Genomic DNA, 22,184 nt, shown 5'->3' with positions numbered 1-22,184 from the left:
GACTGGTATAGTGATTTGTGCTTCAAAGCAACTATCTAAATTTTACTTTGGTATTAACAAATGGAGTAGCTTATTTCATCAGCAGAATTGCCAAATACAACTGCTAGCACTGCCAGTGTGCAAAGTGCTATATGCACAACACTAAGTGCCTGCAGTTAAGAAATGGATAGGTGTGATCGATATAAATCGGAGAATGTGAAGCCACTGTTCCCTTTCAGAGACTGTGTAGCACACTATATCAAAGAGCAATTAGTCTCACCAACATTTTGTCTCCTCTTACAACATCATGACACTACAATCTGAATGACTATAACTTATTGGATTGATCATGTTAATTCATTCTCAAAATACGCATGAATACATTTCTAAACAAATTTCGTAATCGGATAGAAGTGTCAATAATGAAAACCTCTTTGCATATATACTGCAATCGTGTGCCAAAATTCTTCTGCCTTGAATACATAGCATTTCCAGACATGACCTCTGCAGTTTTTCTTTTTGGCATTTGTTGATGCAGTGCGGTACCATTACCTCATATATTATTGTGCCTTCTGGAGTAATTCGTCGTTGCAGTCATGTGCATTACCAATACAGTATATGATAAAATTAAGAAAGAAAAAACCTGGAGCGGTTGCGGTTTTGGAACACTGGTTTTGACTTTGTACCCAAGTATTGGTTTTTTAGACACCTCTATATTACATTAAAAAAAAAACACCACACACAAAACACAAGCAGTAGTATTAGTAGAACTGAAATAATTTGTTAAAAAGGAACTATGGTGAATTTATCATTTCAAAACTCTCATGGTTTCACACAAAAGCAGAATATTGTATACAATGATGTGTTATTTCTTAAATGTCAAGGCAATTCCATCTACCAGCAAATTGGACTATTTGCCACATTTTACATTTAATAGTAGTTTTCTAAGGAAAAATTTGTTAAATATACATTAGGTGAATAATAAAAGCCACTGACAAAACGCTGTTCACCAGGGACATCAAGTCAAACATCCTTGTTGCAAGCACTTGGCAAAGAGATCTGATGTTTTATGTAATCTTTTTTTAAATTTCAGATTTGAAAAAAAACATCCATAACATTTTTTCGTGAAAAAAATGAAGAAAGTAAAAGACAAGTAGCACTTAAAAAGTGACAGTTCCACTATGATTTGATCACTAACCCTCAGGGCAATTGGTGTCATCTATACAGAGGCATACTGAAAAGAACTATGTGGTTTAACATCATATGTCAACACTCTTCAGCACATACTGAGAAATGCATATTCTGACTTAAACCAGGTGAAAAGGAGGACTTGCCAAACTGACTGAAACAGCTTTCATAAGTAGAAATGTGATGTTAGCAAACCTGCCTCTTGGGACCCTTTATGATTTGTACATCAGTCCCCCAACCCCCATCCACCTCCACCATCTGCAAGTAGGTGGTTCATTTTCCTTAGACTATGCTGGATCAAGTAGAAGGCTAAAATAAATTGCACAAATAGATACGGGCCTAATCTACAGTATATATATATATATATATATATATATATATATATATATATATATATACAGTGGTGTGAAAAACTATTTGCCCCCTTCCTGATTTCTTATTCTTTTGCATGTTTGTCACACAAAATGTTTCTGATCATCAAACACACTTAACCATTAGTCAAATATAACACAAGTAAACACAAAATGCAGTTTTTAAATGATGGTGTTTATTATTTAGGGAGAAAAAAAATCCAAACCTATATGGCCCTGTGTGAAAAAGTAATTGCCCCCTTGTTAAAAAATAACCTAACTGTGGTGTATCACACCTGAGTTCAATTTCCGTAGCCACCCCCAGGCCTGATTATTGCCACACCTGTTTCAATCAAGAAATCACTTAAATAGGAGCTGCCTGACACAGAGAAGTAGACCAAAAGCACCTCAAAAGCTAGACATCATGCCAAGATCTAAAGAAATTCAGGAACAAATGAGAACAGAAGTAATAGAGATCTATCAGTCTGGTAAAGGTTATAAAGCCATTTCTAAAGCTTTGGGACTCCAGCGAACCACAGTGAGAGCCATTATCCACAAATGGCAAAAACATGGAACAGTGGTGAACCTTCCCAGGAGTGGCCGGCCGACCAAAATTACCCCAAGAGCGCAGAGACGACTCATCCGAGAGGTCACAAAAGACCCCAGGACAACGTCTAAAGAACTGCATGCCTCACTTGCCTCAATTAAGGTCAGTGTTCACGACTCCACCATAAGAAAGAGACTGGGCAAAAACGGCCTGCATGGCAGATTTCCACGACGCAAACCACTGTTAAGCAAAAAGAACATTAGGGCTCGTCTCAATTTTGCTAAGAAACATCTCAATGATTGCCAAGACTTTTGGGAAAATACCTTGTGGACTGATGAGTCAAAAGTTGAACTTTTTGGAAGGCAGATGTCCCGTTACATCTGGCGTAAAAGGAACACAGCATTTCAGAAAAAGAACATCATACCAACAGTAAAATATGGTGGTGGTAGTGTGATGGTCTGGGGTTGTTTTGCTGCTTCAGGACCTGGAAGGCTTGCTGTGATAGATGGAACCATGAATTCTACTGTCTACCAAAAAATCCTGAAGGAGAATGTCCGGCCATCTGTTCGTCAACTCAAGCTGAAGCGATCTTGGGTGCTGCAACAGGACAATGACCCAAAACACACCAGCAAATCCACCTCTGAATGGCTGAAGAAAAACAAAATGAAGACTTTGGAGTGGCCTAGTCAAAGTCCTGACCTGAATCCAATTGAGATGCTATGGCATGACCTTAAAAAGGCGGTTCATGCTAGAAAACCCTCAAATAAAGCTGAATTACAACAATTTTGCAAAGATGAGTGGGCCAAAATTCCTCCAGAGCGCTGTAAAAGACTCATTGCAAGTTATCGCAAACGCTTGATTGCAGTTATTGCTGCTAAGGGTGGCCCAACCAGTTATTAGGTTTAGGGGGCAATTACTTTTTCACACAGGGCCATGTAGGTTTGGATTTTTTTTTCTCCCTAAATAATAAAAACCACCATTTACAAACTGCATTTTGTGTTTACTTGTGTTATATTTGACTAATGGTTAAATGTGTTTGATGATCAGAAACATTTTGTGTGACAAACATGGAAAAGAATAAGAAATCAGGAAGGGGGCAAATAGTTTTTCACACCACTGTATATATAAAATCCCTATGTGCGTCCAGGTGTCCGTGAGTGGGTGTCTTCTGATGAAGTGCGCATGCACGGGGCACGGTGCGATGCGCGATATTACTGTCAGAGAAAGAGGCGTTTTACGGAAATACAAACCAGTATTACTGCGAGAGGAAATTAAAGGTACACAATACAGTGACGCATATTACAGCCACATACAAGCCAGTATTACTGTCAGAGGAGATTAAAGGCATATTACCGACGCACACGCCTGCATTACCGCCAGAGAAAATGAAAGGTATATTACGGACGTACAAGACAGTATCCTTCAATAAGGGTGCGCACAAAAAGGCGAGCCTCAAAAGGGCGACCTCAATTGGGCTCAGCGAATAAAGGCGCGCGTAAATAAAGATCTGCACCTTTGTTGCTCTTCACATATTTCAGAGCCATTTGAACTAAATTATCTACAAACGCCTTTATTCGGCGCGCTCAATTGAGGTCGCCCCTTTGAAGCTCGCCTTTTTGTGCGCGCCCTTATTGAACAGAACCGTACAAGACAGTATTACTGTTACAGAAAATTAAAGACACACAATACACGGCGGCAGCCCACGAAGAACGGTCAGCTCGGCAAGTAAACATCAACAAAAGAAAGAAAAATACGACCAACAAAAAGAATGAGGTCAAAGTCCCTTGCCATTTAATACAGACTGTTCCAACTAATGTTTATGCACTACTGTTCTAGCGCCCGTTATTGTAACGGGCTAAATGACTAGTTATAACATAATAAAATAATGCTAATACTCGCTTAATCCATTACAAGGTCTTGAGCCTATCCCTGAAGCAAATATCTGTAGATGACTATTCATGTGCACACTTGCATTGGATGAATTTAGAAACCCCAATCAACCAAACCAGCACAGCTCTTGGGACATGCAAGGAAAGCTACAGTACATGCAAACTCAAGCACTGGATTTAAATCCAGGAACCTGGATAAATGAGTCTGTGATGCTACCCCACTGTACCTGTCCCTCATTTTGTTCCGAGCTTAAAAATAAAGAAATAAACTTAAAAAGGATGCACAAACAAAAAATAAAACATGTATATTCTTTTATTTTAAAGTTTTAGTTATGCATTAGGGGCACCTAAGTATTGCCCATTGTGGTACCTGGATGGGGGTGGTACCCAGCCGGGACGCCCAAGAAGACCGGAGGAGGGCTTGAGCCTCCTCCAGACCATGAAGGGGCGACAGCCCTGGGGGCCACGGGTACACAGCTGGGAAGCTCAACCCTGTAGGGGCCCATGGTTGCCGCCAGGGGACACCCCAATACCTGTAGGACCCTGGACCTCAGCACTTCTGCCACACCCAGAAGTGCTGGGGGGGGGGGCGGACGGGTGAGACGAGCAGGGACTGGAGCGTGTTGGTGGGAACACAACTGGAGCACATCCGGGTGTTTATATAAAGGGGCCGCCTCCCTTCAGAGGAGGACTTCAATCGGGAGGAAGACGGATGAGGTCTGGGAGGAGAGAAGGAGGCGGTCTGAAGAAAAAGGCATTGTGTGTTGGCCAGAACTGTGGGGTATTGGGGTTTGAGAGCATTGTTGTATGATGGAAGACCGCAATAAAACTTGTGTGGGGTAATTTAAACGTGTCTGCCTGTCTGTGTCCGGGTCATATTCCACATCATGTAGTAATTTTTGAACGTTTTTTTTTTTTCTAAACTGTGGTAGTGCAACACCGTAATAAGACAGACTTTCAGCCAATAGTACCCTTTTATATATTCCCTACAATGCATTTACTGGTACTCAGAAATCATCCCACTAAATGCTTGGAATCTGCTCCCATCTAGTGGCAGACAGAAGTTTTACTAAGAAAAATGAGTCATGTTTACTGCTGTGCATAGAAAAAAAAAAAAAATGCCAACAATATATGAAAATATGACAATTGAGATGTTTCTCCCACTGATATCAGCCACACCACACTATGCTTGCTCATATATGAAATAATACAGTACATTAATATTAAATGATGCTTTATTGGGAAAGCAGCACGTTAATTGTCTCTTTGCATGTATCATTTTGACGATATGGAAGTATATGTTAGCAACCCTACATTTTATATTAAAATCAATGTGCATTTCTATCTGAAATATGATTCTCTATTCAATTGAAATGGTAACTCCACTATCAAAAATATCTCCAAATATGTCACTAAAACAACAAATAAGCAGTCATTGTGTTCTCTTATACAATCATTCTGTATTAAGGCTGGAAATGTATACAGTATATTACTGTTAAACTTCCAGCTACTGTTTCTTGTTCAGAAATGTATATTATATGCCTTTGGAGAACTTGTTAAACAGACATGCAGGCAATTATTTATTTAGACAAAGACTAAACAGAATTTTTATAATAAAAATTTGCATTTTTATTAATACTTAAAATAATTCTAGGAAAACAATATGGACTACATTTTTATTACGTCTCAATATAGATCATAATATTTATAAAAACAAAAAAAAAAAAAAAGATTACTGATCATCATGAAAATGAAAAAGTTTATAAATTGACATGGTAATAACAAAAGCATATAACTAATTCTTCAAATCTTAAAGTGATGTTTTGAAAAGCATTCTAAAAGTATTCAAAGAAATGAGGCTCAATAGTTGTATTCTCATTACTGTTTTAATAGATGTTATATTTAAAAAATACATTTATGAAAGATTATTTTTTAACTAGAAGATTATAACCTTCTTAGGTAACACAATATGGACATTTTTTCTTATAAAGTTTAGGCTAAAAATTGAACAATGTTAGTTTATGCAAGTAGTCTGCTATCCAGAGCAGCAACTAAAAATCATCTGTTTTAAAATGGAAAACGATCAGATATGAAGATAAATTACACTATGTTTGAGTCTATATTGTTTCATTTTACGCAACACAGCTTGATGTTGGGTGAAACAGTGGTTAGCAATGTTGCTTACAATACCAAGTACGAGGTCTGAACCCCAATCTTTTCACTGTCTCTATGTAGTTAGCATGTTCTCCACTGGTGCAAAGTATGCAAGATAAGATAACGTGCAACTCTAAATTGGCCGGGAATGAGTGAACATGTGTGTTTAATTGTCAGATGCAAGGGACTAGCATCTGGTCTGGGATTAATTCCTTCACTGTGTCCAGTGCTACCAGGAAAGACTTTGATCCTTGCAATTCTCAACTGGACTTAGAAAAACACAAACAAATGAACAATATGATACATTCTATTCAGTTTATACTGTCAGAGTGTCTCTTCAGCACTTTTTATTGCTGTAACCTAGAAGCATGCACTGCTTGCAAATTATGTTTCTGCTTATGGCCAGTTTTTATTTTGTAAGAAGGTGACAAAGAAATCAAACAAAAGATCTAGGCAATTACATACTGTAAATAGTTCAATAAAAGTTTTTTTCTACTTTATCTTTTGCATTTAACACATTAAAGAGCTCTAGTTTCCATAAGACATACTTTGTTCCTTACAGAAACATAGTAATATTCAGCCCAGCTCTCATTATATTGGTTTGTCTATATTTCTAAAATTTTTTTTTTTTTCCAGTTAATTTTATAAACTTGATTTTTTGTGTTTTCTTATACTGCAAAACCTCAGTGTGTGTATATATATATATATATATATATATATATATCTATATATATATATAAAATCCCTATGTGCGCCCAGGTGTCCGTGTGTGGGTGGGTGTCTTCTGGTGAAGTGCGCATGCGTGTGGCATGGTGCTATGCGCGATATTACTGTCAGAGAAAGTTAGAGGCGTTTTACGGAAATACAAACCAGTATTACTGCGACAGGAAATTAAAGGTACACAATACAGTGACGCATATTACAGCCACATACAAGCCAGTATTACAGTCAGAGGAGATTAAAGGCATATTACCGACGCGCACGCCTGTATTACCGCCAGAGAAAATTAAAGGTATATTACGGACGTATAAGCCAGCGGACGTACAAGATGGTATCCTTCAATAAGGGCGCGCACAAAAAGGCGAGCCCCAAAAGGACGACCTCAATTGGGCGCAGCGAATAAAGGCACGCGTAAATAAAGATCTGCACCTGTTGCTCTTCACATATTCCAGAGCCATTTGAACTAAATTATCTACGCGCCCTTATTGAATAGAGTTGTACAAGACAGTATTACTGTCACAGAAAATTAAAGACACACAATACACGGCGGCAGCCCACGAAGAACGGTCAGCTCAGCAAGTAAATATCAACAAAAGAAAGGCTGAAAGAAAGAAAAATACGACCAACAAAAAGAATGAGGTCAAAGTCCCTTGCCATTTAATATAGACTGTTCCTACTAATGTTTATGTACTACTGTTCTAGCGCCCGTTATTGTACCGGGCTAAATGACTAGTATGTGTATATATATATATATATATATATATATACACATATACACATATATACACACACATATACAGTGTATATATATCTCACACACACACTTCTGGTTCGTCCTGCTTCCACTTCAAAACCAGTCCCATCCACTCGTAGCCGACACGGCATTTCTCGATTCCTATTCGTCCTCTTCTAAACCCTTCCCCACGCTACCTGCGGCTCCTCTTCAAAACCGGTCTCGCCCATACACAGCATTTCTCGATTCCCATTCGTCCTCTTCCATGTCATGCACTATACTGGCCTGCTGAGCGTAATACATCCAAACAAGTACTCGAGGTGCTGCCACAACGGTAAAGTAGTTTTACCACCTTTGTGAGAGCCACCTGTGTCTTTACAACAGCTTCTTACACAGCAAACATCAGAAGCTAAAAATTATCGTGAACACATTTGAGAATACACCTCTTCTCTAGCGTTTGCTTTCATGGATGCACAGATAACTCAACCTCCTGGCCATGGACCACACCGTTTTAAAATACACGGGCAAATTTATCACCAAATCTCTCCACTATACGCTAACACTTCAGGATATGGTCAGTTGTATGTTTTTGACACAGCGCATGCTACTGAAGTACGCTTACAAAATAAAGCAAACTCTGCATGCAGCGAAAATGTACTTCTCTCGGAACCATCAACCCCTTCGCTAAATCATACAAACACATGCATGAAATCGCTCAGTCCAATCCAACAGCATTTGTACGAATCGTTTTCAAGGAAAAACCTAGGCAGGATTTACGACAATACAATGCCCTGACATGTCACACCGATGTTGCAGCGATTTTTGTCGGAGAAGATGGTGAAACGCCTGCCGAAAAGGACATTTGCATCTATTCCATAGGCAACTTCTGTAAACAGAATTCCACACTCAATATGAATTGCGATCCTATAGTTTACCCACTTTTATTCCCTTACGGAGACATTGGCTGGCACAAAGATTTACAACATGTTCCCGATAAAAGAACCGGCAAGCGAATAAGGCTTACTCAATGCCAATTTTACATATACAGATTAGCAATGAGGAATACATTTAGTATTTTGCACTACAGCGACAGACTATTCCAGCAGTAAGTCGTAGATGCATATGTTAAAACAGAGGGCGCGCGTCTCAACTATCTCAGATTACATCAACAAGATCTGCGCGTGGAACTATCAGATGCACTGCAAGCAAACGCTGAAAATAACAACGCACGTGTAGGCAAAATGATCATATTACCGTCCACATTTCCAGGAACTCCAAGATATATGCAACAAAACTATCAGGATGCCAAGGCCATAGTACGTAAATTCGGAAAGCCTGATTTATTTATCACTTTCTCATGTACTCCTGCTTGGCCGGAAATTCTACATGCACACTGCGTCTTTCAAGAAGTATTTATTTCTTCATGATTTCTGAATTCCTTTCTCACCGTTTTCCGTTCCTATTCTTACACCGCCATATGCTACGGCGGGCGTTGGCTAGTTAACTTATAATACAAGAGGAAAATACATTCAAATGTATTCAGAAATGAACTGTTGCCTCTATTGAGTGGAAATAGTTTTAACATCCCCCTTGGAGCTTTATTAAAAGTTTCTTCACAGGCTGGTACAGAAGCAAATAAAATACACAAAAAAAAAATGATAACTTTTTCCACTAAAGAAAAGGTCCTGGAAGTTAGGTAACTGACATTTTTTAAAATGACTGATACTTCTCATTAGGATATGTTGATCAACATCACAAGTACACATTTATTAAAAATTTCCTTATAAGAATTAAGCTTCTGTAAAAAGCTATATTCCCCCCATTAGACAAAAAGTAATATATTTTATTTGTTACATTGCTTTTATGTTAAGCTACAAACACTTTCGAAGCACTGAACAGCTGTTGACCAGGAATAGACAAGCTTGTGCTGACTATACTCTGTGAATGGATATACTGTATGCTGTTTAGTGTTAAGTGAATGGAAAAAAAACAAATTTTACATTTAATAAAACAACAGAAGGTGAAATAAAAAGTAGACATATAGTAACTGAATTTTTAAATTTAACATGCCATATACTATAACAAATTTCATAAAATATCTTAACTCTGAAAGCATGATTTACTTAACTTCAGGGGGGAAAAAAAGCTAAAGTAAATTACCCAAACAAATAGGAGAATAGAAAGTACAGAGATAATATTACAAGGAAATATATAGTACTGCAGGAAAAAAATCATCATTTCATGTGAAGACCTATCAAAATTGTAAGTTCCTTCATCTGAAATAGCTTAATCACTAATATTTTTCAAAATATATTACAAGTCTGTATTTAATGGAGTCAAAATAAATAACTCGCTTGTATCTCAGCACAGAATTCAATGAACCATGATTAAGATTGGGCAAACCATAAACAAGACTGGCCTATTACAAACTTTACAAAAAATTGGATTCAGAATCTGTTTGCCTTTATTTACATCAGTTCCTAGCTTTTACTAAACATTGGAAATAATCTTTGGAAAATAATAAATAAATAATAAAATGCCCTTACTTGCTTTGCACGTTGAAGGTCACTTGAAAATACACTTGTAAATACAACATTTTGAAGAAACAGGCCTGCTGCTTCTGCCTGCTTTATTCCTGTTGCAGACAAAGGCTCATCTACACCTTGACCTATGTAAAAAAAAAAAAAAATTTAAATGTTTTTTGTCCATTTGATTTTTTTTTTAATTTCAGATAAATGCTACAATTATTGATAATACTTTAAAAACATATGAAAACTGCTGCATCCACAGAGAAATATAGTGTACACATCCTCAATATTACTATAAATGTGCCCAAAACCTTATTTATTGTTAATCAGTATTAGGACTTGAACTTAATTGTCACTAACAAGGAGAAACGGATTTCAGATAGAATACATAAAGTAGCTTACTGGAACAAATACATTTAGCCTACTGAAAACAACAAAGTGCCAGGGAACTGGCATAGAAAGATCAAAAGGAAAGGTTTATATCAGGATAGAAATTAGTAGGAATCATGCTACAAGCCCACTTTGTAAGGTGTTCTTTAGCTACATCTTGATGAACCCTTGGAAGATGCTTAAGTGAATATCTTTTTTTTAGCAGAAGTATTTTGTGAAATTCAGGCAGGTGGGCTGGATTTATTAAAAAAAAAAAAAAAAAAACACACATACATGGCTTTCTTTACATTTAACATAAACTACAACGTGACCGTTCCTCACACTCCCACTAGCTGATGTTAAACTGCAGGGGTTCTGAAAATGGACTACACGACTGCCTTTTCAAACAAACCTCATCAAAAAGCAAAAGCTGGGTAGATCAAATATTTAACAAAACATGATGTGTATGATGACCGAATAAAACACATTTGTAAGGAAAGAACTGCTATAAACATTAAGGAATACAAACCAGCGTAAAAAAAAAAAAACACATCTAAAACACATGGCATTTAGCAGTGATCTATTAACGTAATATACACAGTCAAGTCAAAACATACACTGCTTAAATAAAATTTGACTAAAATAACCACAGCTATCAATCATGGATCAATGTAAGTGATTGCTTTAATTAAACTATTATGACATTTTACTGAAACTCAATAGGCAGTCTGCTCCAACATAAGAAAATAAAGTAGCAGGCAACCACACTATTATCAAGCAATACTAGTTTGAAAGAAAGTTATTTTTTCAATGTCTAAAATGGGATAAAGAAAAGTGTGATGTTCTGCATATACTACAAACCATTCATATCAGATCTTCCAGGCTCTACGTTGTTTGCAAGTTATAATCCGAATATGTAAAGATACTCACTGGTGCAACCCAATACTTTCAAAAGACATGATATGCATTTATCAACAAATCTTAACCTGCTCATTCCAAGACTGTACCAGGGCAAGCAAACATCCTCTTTTTGAAGTCTGAAATATCTATCTCGTCGAGTATTTATAGAATTCCAAGAATTGTCTGGGATTTTGTTTATATTTATTTTTCCCCATCTGTTTCCACAGCAGCACCTGCTTATCTCAAGAACGTATGACACCATAGAGGGTGGTGAAGGCGGCACAAACCATTACTGTCATCCAGCTGCCTCACAGGATATACTGTATATAACACATACTGCCTTAAAAAGGCAAACAGTATAAAGGCCTTAGCCATTCTACTCAACCACTTTTCTTTCTCCACGTTTCTGGCAAACAGTGCAGAACCATTGCCACTCCCAAGTAGATTCAAAGAGAGTAGCTACCCACAAGTTAAAAAGTTAATGAAAAGTGAAATCATAAGAAATCAAATGCTGTGCACAGACACAGTATGTTGTACGTACATACAGTATGCATGTATATATTTTTTTATTCATTTAATGTTTTGTATTTTATTTTCTTAACCTAAGAAGATATGCATGTAAGAATTTCAATTAACTGTGTACATAGGACAATAAACTTGACTTAAACAAAATGTACTTTAGGTGATATTTCACTTCCTCCAAAACTCATGTTGAACATGTAAATATGATATTTGGATAATTGGTGCTGAATTTCCAACCAGTTTTCCACTTATATGCAAGTAATTTGGTGTGAAAAGAAATGTTTAAATGGAGAATAATTGCATTTCTTTTTCCATTCAACACATTTGAAATAGGAGTTTGAACACAATGGAGCAATGGTGACCTCATACGGCTAATTTGTTGTGAGAAAACTATGCATGATTTTAAAAAAAAAAAAAAAGTACTTTTTCACATGTTTATACATTTTCTAAACCATCTTTGTCCATTGTTGGATTGAAGGGAGCTGAAGAGGATTTTGACAGAGCAAATCCCCCACAACAGTGTTATGAAAGACAGCAGTGCTAACTCTTGCACCACTGTGCTACCCTACCCTAAATTACATCAATATTTATAGGAAAAATGGGTAATGATTTCAACAGCTTATATTACTCTATACACAAAATTTGTATTTTTCTTACTCTTTTTATCACTTATATATAATTTCCGTAGCACATTATTACTATTACAGTAGTTTATCGGTTTAACCAGAAATTTCATTATTTTTGTAAAATGCTTAAAGCAGAACTGAATTTACAAAATGTATTTTATTCTAATTCATTATTATTATTATTAAAAAACACAAAAGGATTTCTTCTTGGGCAGAGATGTACCAGTAGGCTAGAAATGCTGCTTTTATAGAGAAAAACTATTTGTCATCTTAAAGCTGCTATAAAGTTCAAGAAAAGGCATTATCATCTGTCCCTGATGATGAATGACGAAGAGCAACAATCCCATTCTCTCTAGAGTCAGCTTCCCTTTAATGGCAGTGGACGAATGCAAACAACACTGGTGATCATAGCTGACAATTCTGGCACATAGCTAAAGAAACTCCACATCAAAAGATAAGCGGCCAAAACTGCCGTTGGCTAAAGGAGGTTTCCTGCATGGAAGTTCTCATTCACAGCCTGACTGTGCATGCCGACAGTTACAAGATCTATGCCATAAAATATGAAATTCAGAATTTTTTTTCCCGCACTTTTAAAATAAAAAAGCCATTAGTTTCAGACAACTTTCCACCTTTGATAAATCTATGACGTCACTATTATTATGAAAGTGCCGAATTCCCTACTTATCACTAAACAATCTACGAAAAAACACCTACAAAAGTTCTACCCCCACCCCCCCCCCCCCCAAATAAATATTGCCGATTGCAATGAGGCTTTTTATTTTATTTTATTTTTTTTTTAAAAACAAACATCGGCTATCAAATTTTTTATACACAAAAAGTATATGAATAAAGCAATTAGTTCATTGTATTTATTTTATTTCATGTAATTATAGCAACGCCCCAGCTGGAGGATCGGCTTTAAACAGCTGTTCAAAGTAGCCATTCCAGCAGATCAAAAGTAAAGTGTCATCAATAAGGACCGTTCCATCAGGCGCCCAAAATGCGACTCTCCAAGGAACATTCGGATGTAATGCTTGGATCCACTGTAAGCATCACGTGGGTCACTAGACCACAGATGGTGTGTCACTTGCTCACAGATTTCTCTAACAAACACCTAGTTATCTGCCTTCAGAGCCCTCGCAGCAGTCCTTCTCTGTTCGCAGTACAGAACTGAGTTGCCATCAAGCCATGTTCTGCAGCTCTTCTCAAAGATATCCTGAGTGCTCTGCGAGATGAAACACCACCTTCTAGGAACATTGGTAACACCAACAAAGCCCTCAGCAACCTTCAGGATCTTGTCACTGAAGGTCTCCCACATCACATTAGTATTAGCAATCACACCCAAGTCCGTAAGTTTCTCACACAAACTGGATGCAAACTTGTTAGAAACAGCCTGATCTTGAAGTCTGGCCAGGTCCAGCCTCATTTTCCTAGTAGGTGGTAGCCTAGTGGATCTAAGCTGGATCTTCAGAGTAGCAACAAGTCTGTGATAAGAATTTACAAACTGGGCACTTGTGAAGACCCTGCAGTTTTGTAGGAGTCTCCAGTGTCTGCCAACGAGGATGTGGTCAATCTCATTCACCGCACTACCAGTACTGGAGTACCAAGTCCAACAATGTAGCTCAGGATGCTGGAACCAGCCACTTTTACCACGGTCTCCAGATACAAGGGTGCCGACACAATCCTCATAGCCAGCCCTGTCAGTGCCAGGAGTCACATTGAAGTCATCAAAAACCAGAGAAGTGTCACCTCAGGTGTGTGTTCTTTCTCCTACTCTGTTCAATGCTTGCATGGACTGGGTGCTGGGCAAGGTTGTGGGGTCCAGTGGCTGTGGAACATCTGTTGGTGAAGAAAATTAAGCAAGATCACTGAATCTACTTTGATCTTCGCGGAGGCTCTGATCGGGGCTCTCAAGAGACTGAGCAAAGAGTCCGAGTGTCTGGGCCTGCGAGTGTCCTGTATAAAAACCAAGATCCAGGACTTTAATGACCTCTAGGGCACAGCCATCAGCAGTGTCTCTGTCTGCGGAGAGAGTGTCAACCATGTTGAGAGGTTTACTTACCTAGGCAGTGACATTCATGTCTCTGGTGACTCTTCCTTTGAAGTCGGTAGATGGATTCAGAGAGCATTAGGGGGAGTTCATGAGGTCGCTGGAAAGGGGTGTGTGGCGCACCCGATGTCAATGCAAAAGGACGAAGGTCCAAGTCTTTACAGTCCTGGTGCTTCCTGTCTTGCTATATGGTTGCAAGACATGGAAGCCATCCATTGCCCTGAGACGAAGACTGGACTCCTTCTGTACGGTCTCTCTTTAGAAAATCCTTGGGTACCACTGGTTTGACTTTGTTTTGAACGAGCGGTTTTCACGGAGTCCCGAATGAGGCACATAACCTGCATTGTGAGGAAGTGTCAGTTATGGCACTATGGCCATATGGCACAATTCCACAAGGGTGATCTGGCTTGCATGATCCTCATTGCTAAGGGCCTGAGCAGCGGGACCAGGCCAAGGGAACGCCAACATAACACCTGGCTGTGACTGATGGTCATTTCCGTAGTGTGGGACTAGACCACGGTCTGCTGGGGCATCGCCAACCAGGATCCTGAGCTGTTTGATCATGTGGTGGGTGTGGCAAATGTGCTGTACCAGTGCATGCTTCCCAGCCTGACCTGACCTAATTATTAGAGCAAATAGTAATTTAATCAAATTTAGTTCTCTTCAGCAAAGAACAGGCAATGAGGCGTGGCATAGAAGTAAACAATCTTTATGCTTTCAAGCCATAAAGCAATGAAAATTAATGCTTAATAAAATATCATCTTAAACTTGTAAAGGCATACATATTAAATTACAATGTATCAGAGAATAATACCAAGATAATAATACTAAGATGCATCACAAATTAATTAAACTAAAATAAGTAAGGTGAGCGCTGTACTTTTAAACAGAAATGGTATATTTATTACATCTAGAAAAAAAAACAAAATTAACACAAAAAAATGGAATCTCATACCTTGAAGTAATCTCTCCTTATTGTATCTCGTTTCTCCACTAAAAGGAAAAAAAATCAAAGGTCAGCAAGTAAGATAGGCTTCTGACTGGATGTTTATTAGAAAAATTACACGCCAGGAATTATTTTTACATGTGTAAATGAAAAAATAAACATGACTACTATTGCATGGCAGTAATAAAAGAAAAAAAAACATTTAATATTAAAAGGAAGGTGAAAATTTTAATGAATTTCAAAGACATATTTAGACAAAAAGTCCTGAATCGGGAGCCAATCATGTCAAACAATAAGATTTTGGCAATAACAATGAAAGATTTTGGCAATAACAAAAACAGCACATTTTCTAAGAAATTTAAACATTTTGCTTTTTTAAGCTTTTGTAAATCCTTTCCTGGGCACTTACAAAATACAGTAATTACTTAGATATGTCATATTCCAATACTGGAATACAGGGAGGTAATGTGCTGAGTGTCACACAGCTGATCTTGAGGAGGTTTTAATGCAAGTTTATATTCTTACACCTTAAAAGGTTTGCCAACATGCCTGCCATGTAATTCTCAATTAAAAGGGCCATATATGCTCACCGTAGATGTCAACATTATATCCATTTTATTATATTTATACATCTTAATGGTCTGCCAACCTGCCTATCATGTAATTCTTAATAAAAAGGGCCTTTTATGCCACTGTAGACTGTCAACATTATATCCTTATTATTATTATGGAAGGAGTCGGTTTCCTCACCCAATTTCTTATGTTTCAAAATATATTTAACTTAGACTTCTGAATTTCATTAACATTCTGGTGTTGCATCCCGCTACTGCTGAACAAAACTGCTCTACTAAGCAAGCAGTGCAAAACATCCCTGTATGCAGATAACAGTCTTTTTTTACCTTAAAGTAAAAGGATCATACATTTTGGTCTTATGGCAATTAATACCCCACTAGCCTTCAAATGAAAACAAGAAATTTACCAGAGTTTCAGAGACAATAAAACATAAAGAGATGCCCTCCTTCTATTTAGTGCAGGGGTTGTAAAAAGCTAGTCAATCCTCAAGAGAGGAACCAGCCCTAGACATAAGAACAGTCAAATAAAGGGAAGCCAAGAAACAAAATTACACAGTCACAATTTTGTTGCACATGAAAAAACGCTTTCGATATCTGAAAAGGTTTTATGCTTGTGTTTTAATAAACAACCATTTGATTTAAAATGCTAGGATTGTATCTGTAAGTTATGATAGCAAAGTATTACACTGTGTTGGTCAACTGTGAAAATTGCAGAACAGGTCTGCAACACTGAAAATCTCTCCCTTTCTACTTAAGTCACTTTTACATGTATGAGAAGTGTACAGATAGTATATTCTAACAGCCTAAATAATCTTTTTTATAAATGTATTAAGGTTTTAGAAGTCAAACTGTATTGTGTGAAACAAAAAAGAAGACAGGGCTTCTAACCTTTCTCGAGATTTTACTAAAACCGACACCGCTGAAGTCAACATTAGATGACGGGGACAAACGATGTGTGTTGTTATTTGAACTTAAGGCATATTTTTCTAATTCATTATCTAAAACATTCGACAAATGAAATAGGTTTCAGATTACTGAAATTTCTAACAAAAGGACATTAATCTTTGCAGTGCAGTGGCGTCATGTTATGTTGCAGTAAAATCCACTCTCCCATAGAACTCAAACCACTAAAATACGAATCATCTCGTCCGAAAGAGAAACACAAAATTATAAACTACGGTACATTCAAAATATTATATACACATTAAAAACAAGCCATTAATCCATATATACTATACTTACTGTCTGACAACGGTCAGTCCAAAAGCAAACATTTCAAAGATTACTGCCTTCAACACACCGCTCCCATGCAAATCAACGTGCCGGTCAAGGATACGCTATACGTAGCTGCGTCCCCGGCACAGGCTACACTGAGTGTCGATGATTGGCTAAACTTTTATGATGCGCTCCGGATGGTCCAATAATACTGAAAAATGAAAAAGCGTGAAATCACTGAATCGTGCATTGGCCAAATCTGCTTATAAAAACTTATACAGACTTATTACTTTGGAAAGTAATTTTACATTGAAGTCGTATAGTCACGTTTTCAACAAATTCAGAGTCTGCTGTATTTTTCTTCATAAAATACGAATTTATTATTGCAATATTATTGCCTCTTACATGCTTCCTATCTTCTATACCCCGCCCTTAATCACACCGACTTCCGTCACTGAGGACCAACCGCTGCCAAGGACGCTTGGGCGTGTAGTAAGTAGAACCTTTGTTGTGCTGATGTTGTCGGAGAGACGAGGGAAATACAAACCAGTAGGAGAGAATTAAGCTGCAGGATAAAGATCTTCCTTTGGTGATGTCTAATTGAATTTAAACATTTAGGACATTAGTAATATCTTTACGGTGTCATGGATAGAGGAAGAAAATGTAACGTGGGCTTGAGAAAAAAAAGAGCAGACAAGAACATCTTGACAATTTGTATTAGATCGTGAAAATTATCAGGAGGTAATTAAGGAATACTTAACAAGGCTATCTAATCCAAATTCCGGATTGTCTCAATGGCCACATGTTATAGTTGCAATCAGTGGCTCTGAGGCTAAGGATCTGTGCTGCTATCCAGAAGGTTGTCGGTTCGAATCCCCATCACTGCCAAAAGAGATCCTACTCTGCTGGGCCCTTAAGCAAGACCCTTAACCTGTAATTGCTCCAGGGGCGCTGTACAATGGCTGACCCTGCGCTCTGACCTTAAGGGGTGTGCGAAAACTAACAAATTCCTAATACAGTACTGTACAAGAAATTGTATAAGGCGAAATAAAGAACAAAAAAAAAAACTGCCGTCAATGAAGCACGGCCTGTTTATGTATGAATATATTATGAAATATAATACACAACAATCCGTTTCTGTCCACAAAATATTTGAATGGTGTTCTCAGGAAAAAAGGAATATCCACAGTTTTTTTTTAAATGTCTGGTGTGGCAGAAGGCAATACTAGCAAACTATATAATTAAATAATGTTTTATTAACAACAAGAATCGACTGTTAATTAAGAAATTGGATGGAGAGAAAATTGTGACCCTCCGCAAGTATTTCAGGCCCTGTGAGTAAGCTTGTGACTGCTTGGCTGCTGGTTAAGGAAAAAAGAAACAATTATGAGTCTTAAAAACAGAGTCACTGTGGGGGGTACTCCGAGAGTATGGGGTACCGGCCCCCCTGATAAGGGCTGTTCAGTCCCTGTACGATCAGTGCCAGAGCTTGGTCCGCATTGCCGGCAGTAAGTCGAACCCGTTTCCAGTGAGAGTTGGACTCCGCCAGGGCTGCCCTTTGTCACCGATTCTTTTCATAACTTTTATGGACAGAATTTCTAGGCGCAGCCAGGGTGTTGAGGGGGTCCGGTTTGGTGGGCTCAGGATTGGGTCACTGCTTTTTGCAGATGATGTTGTCCTGTTTGCTTCATAAGGCCGTGATCTTCAGCTCTCTCTGGATCGGTTCGCAGCCGAGTGTGAAGCGGCTGGGATGAGAATCAGCACCTCCAAATCCGAGACCATGGTCCTCAACCGGAAAAGGGTGGAGTGCCCTCTCAGGGTTGGTAGCGAGATCCTGCCCCAAGTGGAGGAGTTCAAGTATCTCGGGGTCTTGTTCACGAGTGAGGGAAGAATGGAGCGTGAGATCGACGGGCGGATCGGTGCGGCATCCGCAGTAATGCGGGCGTTGCATCGGTCTGTCGTGGTGAAAAAGGAGCTGAGCCGCAAGGCGAAGCTCTCAATTTACCAGTCGATCTATGTTCCTACCCTCACCTATGGTCATGAGCTATGGGTAGTGACTGAAAGAACGAGATCGCGAATACAAGCGGCTGAAATGAGTTTCCTCCGCAGGGTGTCTGGGCTTTCCCTTAAAGATAGGGTGAGAAGCTCAGTCATCCGGGAGGGGCTCAGAGTAGAGCCGCTGCTCCTCCGCATCAAGAGGAGTCAGATGAGGTGGCTCGGGCATCTGATCAGGATGCCTCCTGGACGCCTCCCTGGTGAGGTGTTCCGGGCACGTCCAACCGGGAGGAGGCCCCGGGGAAGACCCAGGACACGCTGGAGGGACTATGTCTCTCGACTGGCCTGGAAACGCCTTGGGATTCTCCCGGAAGAGCTAGAAGAAGTGGCCGGGGAGAGGGAAGTCTGGGCATCTCTGCTCAAGCTGCTGCCCCCGCGACCCGACCTCGGATAAGCGGGAGACAATGGATGGATGGATGGAAAAACAGAGTCAATTAAAATTAAGGCAAAAGATGTGTTCCATGTGCAGCAGTAATTGGGTACTAATTAAAGAGAGAGAGAGAGAGAGAGCAAAGAAAACCTGCAGCTGTAGGAAAAACGGTGCAATCCCTAGGATCTGACTTGGACAATACTGCTTTAGATTAAAACAGGGGTTTTCAAACTCAGTCCTTAATGACCCAATGATGCTGCAGTTTTTTTTGCACCAGGCACCCTTCTGTTTACTCCTAGACTAATTAAGTAAGGTGTTTTGTCCCATTTTTGTTTTAGGGTTAGTATAGAAATTACAAACGTTTGGTAAATGTTTCAGTTTTTGAAGTGTAGCAACAGTATGTCATATGGAGGATGTAAGAGATTAAAACAGGCTAAAGAAATCCATGTAATCAAGATGATTAAAAGTTGTAAAAAATTATAAAGACAGTTAAAGGGTTCTTGGAAAATGGAGAAAATTTTAACTTGTAATTCTATCTATTCACTTTCAGAAAGGAGAATAGATAGAGTGCAGGTAGTAATAAATACAACTGCTGAAATGTTTCAAAATATGATCCTTGGTTATTGATTCAGACATTATTGAGAGACAAGTTAATGTTTGTGATTTGTAGCTAAAATTAAAAAATCTGCACTGTACAAACTGATTAGTGATCTGAACATGTTAAGATAATACCTAAAACATCCAAGGAATTATATTCCATTTTTTGAGTTAAGAACCATTTCTGTTTAAAAGTACAGCGGTAACCTTACTTATTTTAGTTTTTTAATTAATTTGTGATACATCTTAGTAGTATTATTATCTTGGTATTATTCTCTGGTACATTGTAATTTAACAATCTGAGGGTCATCATTTGCAGAAACTACAATTTGTTCATGCTTAATACAAATTAATGAGAAGTTTGCAGTGGAATCCAAGAAAACCATTGGCAAGTCTATGTAAATTTAAGTTTCATGCTAAAGATGTGGTTGAGTCACCCAATATTATATATGTGCTGTATAAGAACTATTATAAAAATATTTTGAAACATTTACACGTAGGATAATGAGTATATTAGGAGGAATCTTTCATTAAAATTGAGCGTTTTGTATATTTGTTAAGTATCATGACAAATCCAAAGAAGAGTATTTGTATTTGAAATTAGAATGCTATTTGGTAATTATATAAACTCTTATCATATTTAATGATTGCATGCTGTAAAAGCGCTACATGGTCATGTAATGTTTATCTATTGCCTTACAGCTACAAATTCCTGGATTCACTGTCCATGCAGTTTATGTATTCTCCACATGGTTGTGTGTTTTTTCTCTAGGTATACAGTGTTTCTTCATAACCTAAATGAATGATATAAGGAAGAGGTTCACCAATTTCATACTGTAGGTAAATATACAGGTATATATGTGGTACAGAGAAAACATATTTCATGGTAAAGAATAATTCACTTGTAAAGTAATTTTTTATTGTATTCTAAACTAATTAAATGTTCCCCTGTTATACCAAATCAGCAAATGATAAGTTATAATTCAGGGGTAATTTGAAATCCTTCCCTAAATGTAGAAATGGGATTTTTAGTTTAATTTTAACCATGAGGTGTGTGCTAACACTTGAATGCTAACATTGCTTTCATTGACTGTCAGAAAAAAGGTTTGTGGTTACAAAGAAACTTTAAATTAATTTGAAATGTATAATTCCATAGTGCAATATATAACCTATAACTGAGGATATTCAGGATAGCTGACAACCTATGAAGAGTGGGGTGTACAACAAATTAACGTACATTCTAATTGGAAGTTTTCAAGAAACCACAGATTAACATCAAATGACCTTAGGCAACTCTGTGCATGATCAGTGTCACTGTGCGTGAGTCAAATTACACAATTAATGTAGTGAACTGAAGAAATTAGTCCAAGCACTTTTCTCAGGCAGGGTAGTGTTACTGCAAATTTATAGCCTCTGTGATAAGTGTCAGTAACACTCTGTAAGATCAGGACCCATATTTATCAAGAATTTCAGAGTAGGAAAACAGTCTTAACTGGTTCAGAAATCTCAGAGTGATGAAAATTTGTCTTTTTCTCAGAACTAGGAGTTGTCAGAGACAGATTCTTGGAACCGTTTCAGGATGGGGAGAATACATTTATAAGATATGTGTGTGGAGTCGCTGAAGTACCATAAACGAGATGACTGTATTACAGCTGTTGATTACTGTACACTTCTCAAATATACAGTTAATTGCAGCAGTACGTGATTAGTGGGCATTTCTCATGTCCTTGCAAGCTACTGATAAATTGACCCTTTGAGTTAGAATTCTGCCAAACTAGATTGTATTGGTTCTCTTATCAATACATACTTTTACACAAGGTTAACAGTGGGACTGGGTTACAGATCAAGATCAATTAATATGCTTTCTAAGTGCT

At 38.0% G+C, this 22,184-nt stretch overlaps 2 protein-coding genes across 2 annotated transcripts in view; both read right to left on the bottom strand.

The window, feature by feature from the left end:
* LOC114657311 (fructose-2,6-bisphosphatase TIGAR B-like) overlaps nucleotides 1-17,447 on the bottom strand; it is a 54,130-nt gene extending 36,683 nt beyond the window's left edge. Inside the window, exons 1-3 of the mRNA XM_028809059.2 lie at nucleotides 17,316-17,447; nucleotides 15,511-15,548; nucleotides 10,107-10,228 (exon numbers count right to left, since the gene is read on the bottom strand). Coding sequence (XP_028664892.2) covers nucleotides 10,107-10,228; nucleotides 15,511-15,548; nucleotides 17,316-17,347 — 192 coding nt within the window. The 5' untranslated portion in view covers nucleotides 17,348-17,447. The remainder of the gene's footprint in view (nucleotides 1-10,106; nucleotides 10,229-15,510; nucleotides 15,549-17,315) is intronic.
* The window catches only part of nedd1 (NEDD1 gamma-tubulin ring complex targeting factor), a 753,979-nt gene that overhangs the window by 101,334 nt on the left and 630,461 nt on the right, over nucleotides 1-22,184 (bottom strand). The window lies entirely within an intron of this gene.

This window comes from Erpetoichthys calabaricus, chromosome 1 (genome assembly GCF_900747795.2).
Source record: "Erpetoichthys calabaricus chromosome 1, fErpCal1.3, whole genome shotgun sequence".
Taxonomy (NCBI): domain Eukaryota; kingdom Metazoa; phylum Chordata; class Cladistia; order Polypteriformes; family Polypteridae; genus Erpetoichthys; species Erpetoichthys calabaricus.
This window is presented reverse-complemented; position numbering and strand designations above follow the sequence as displayed.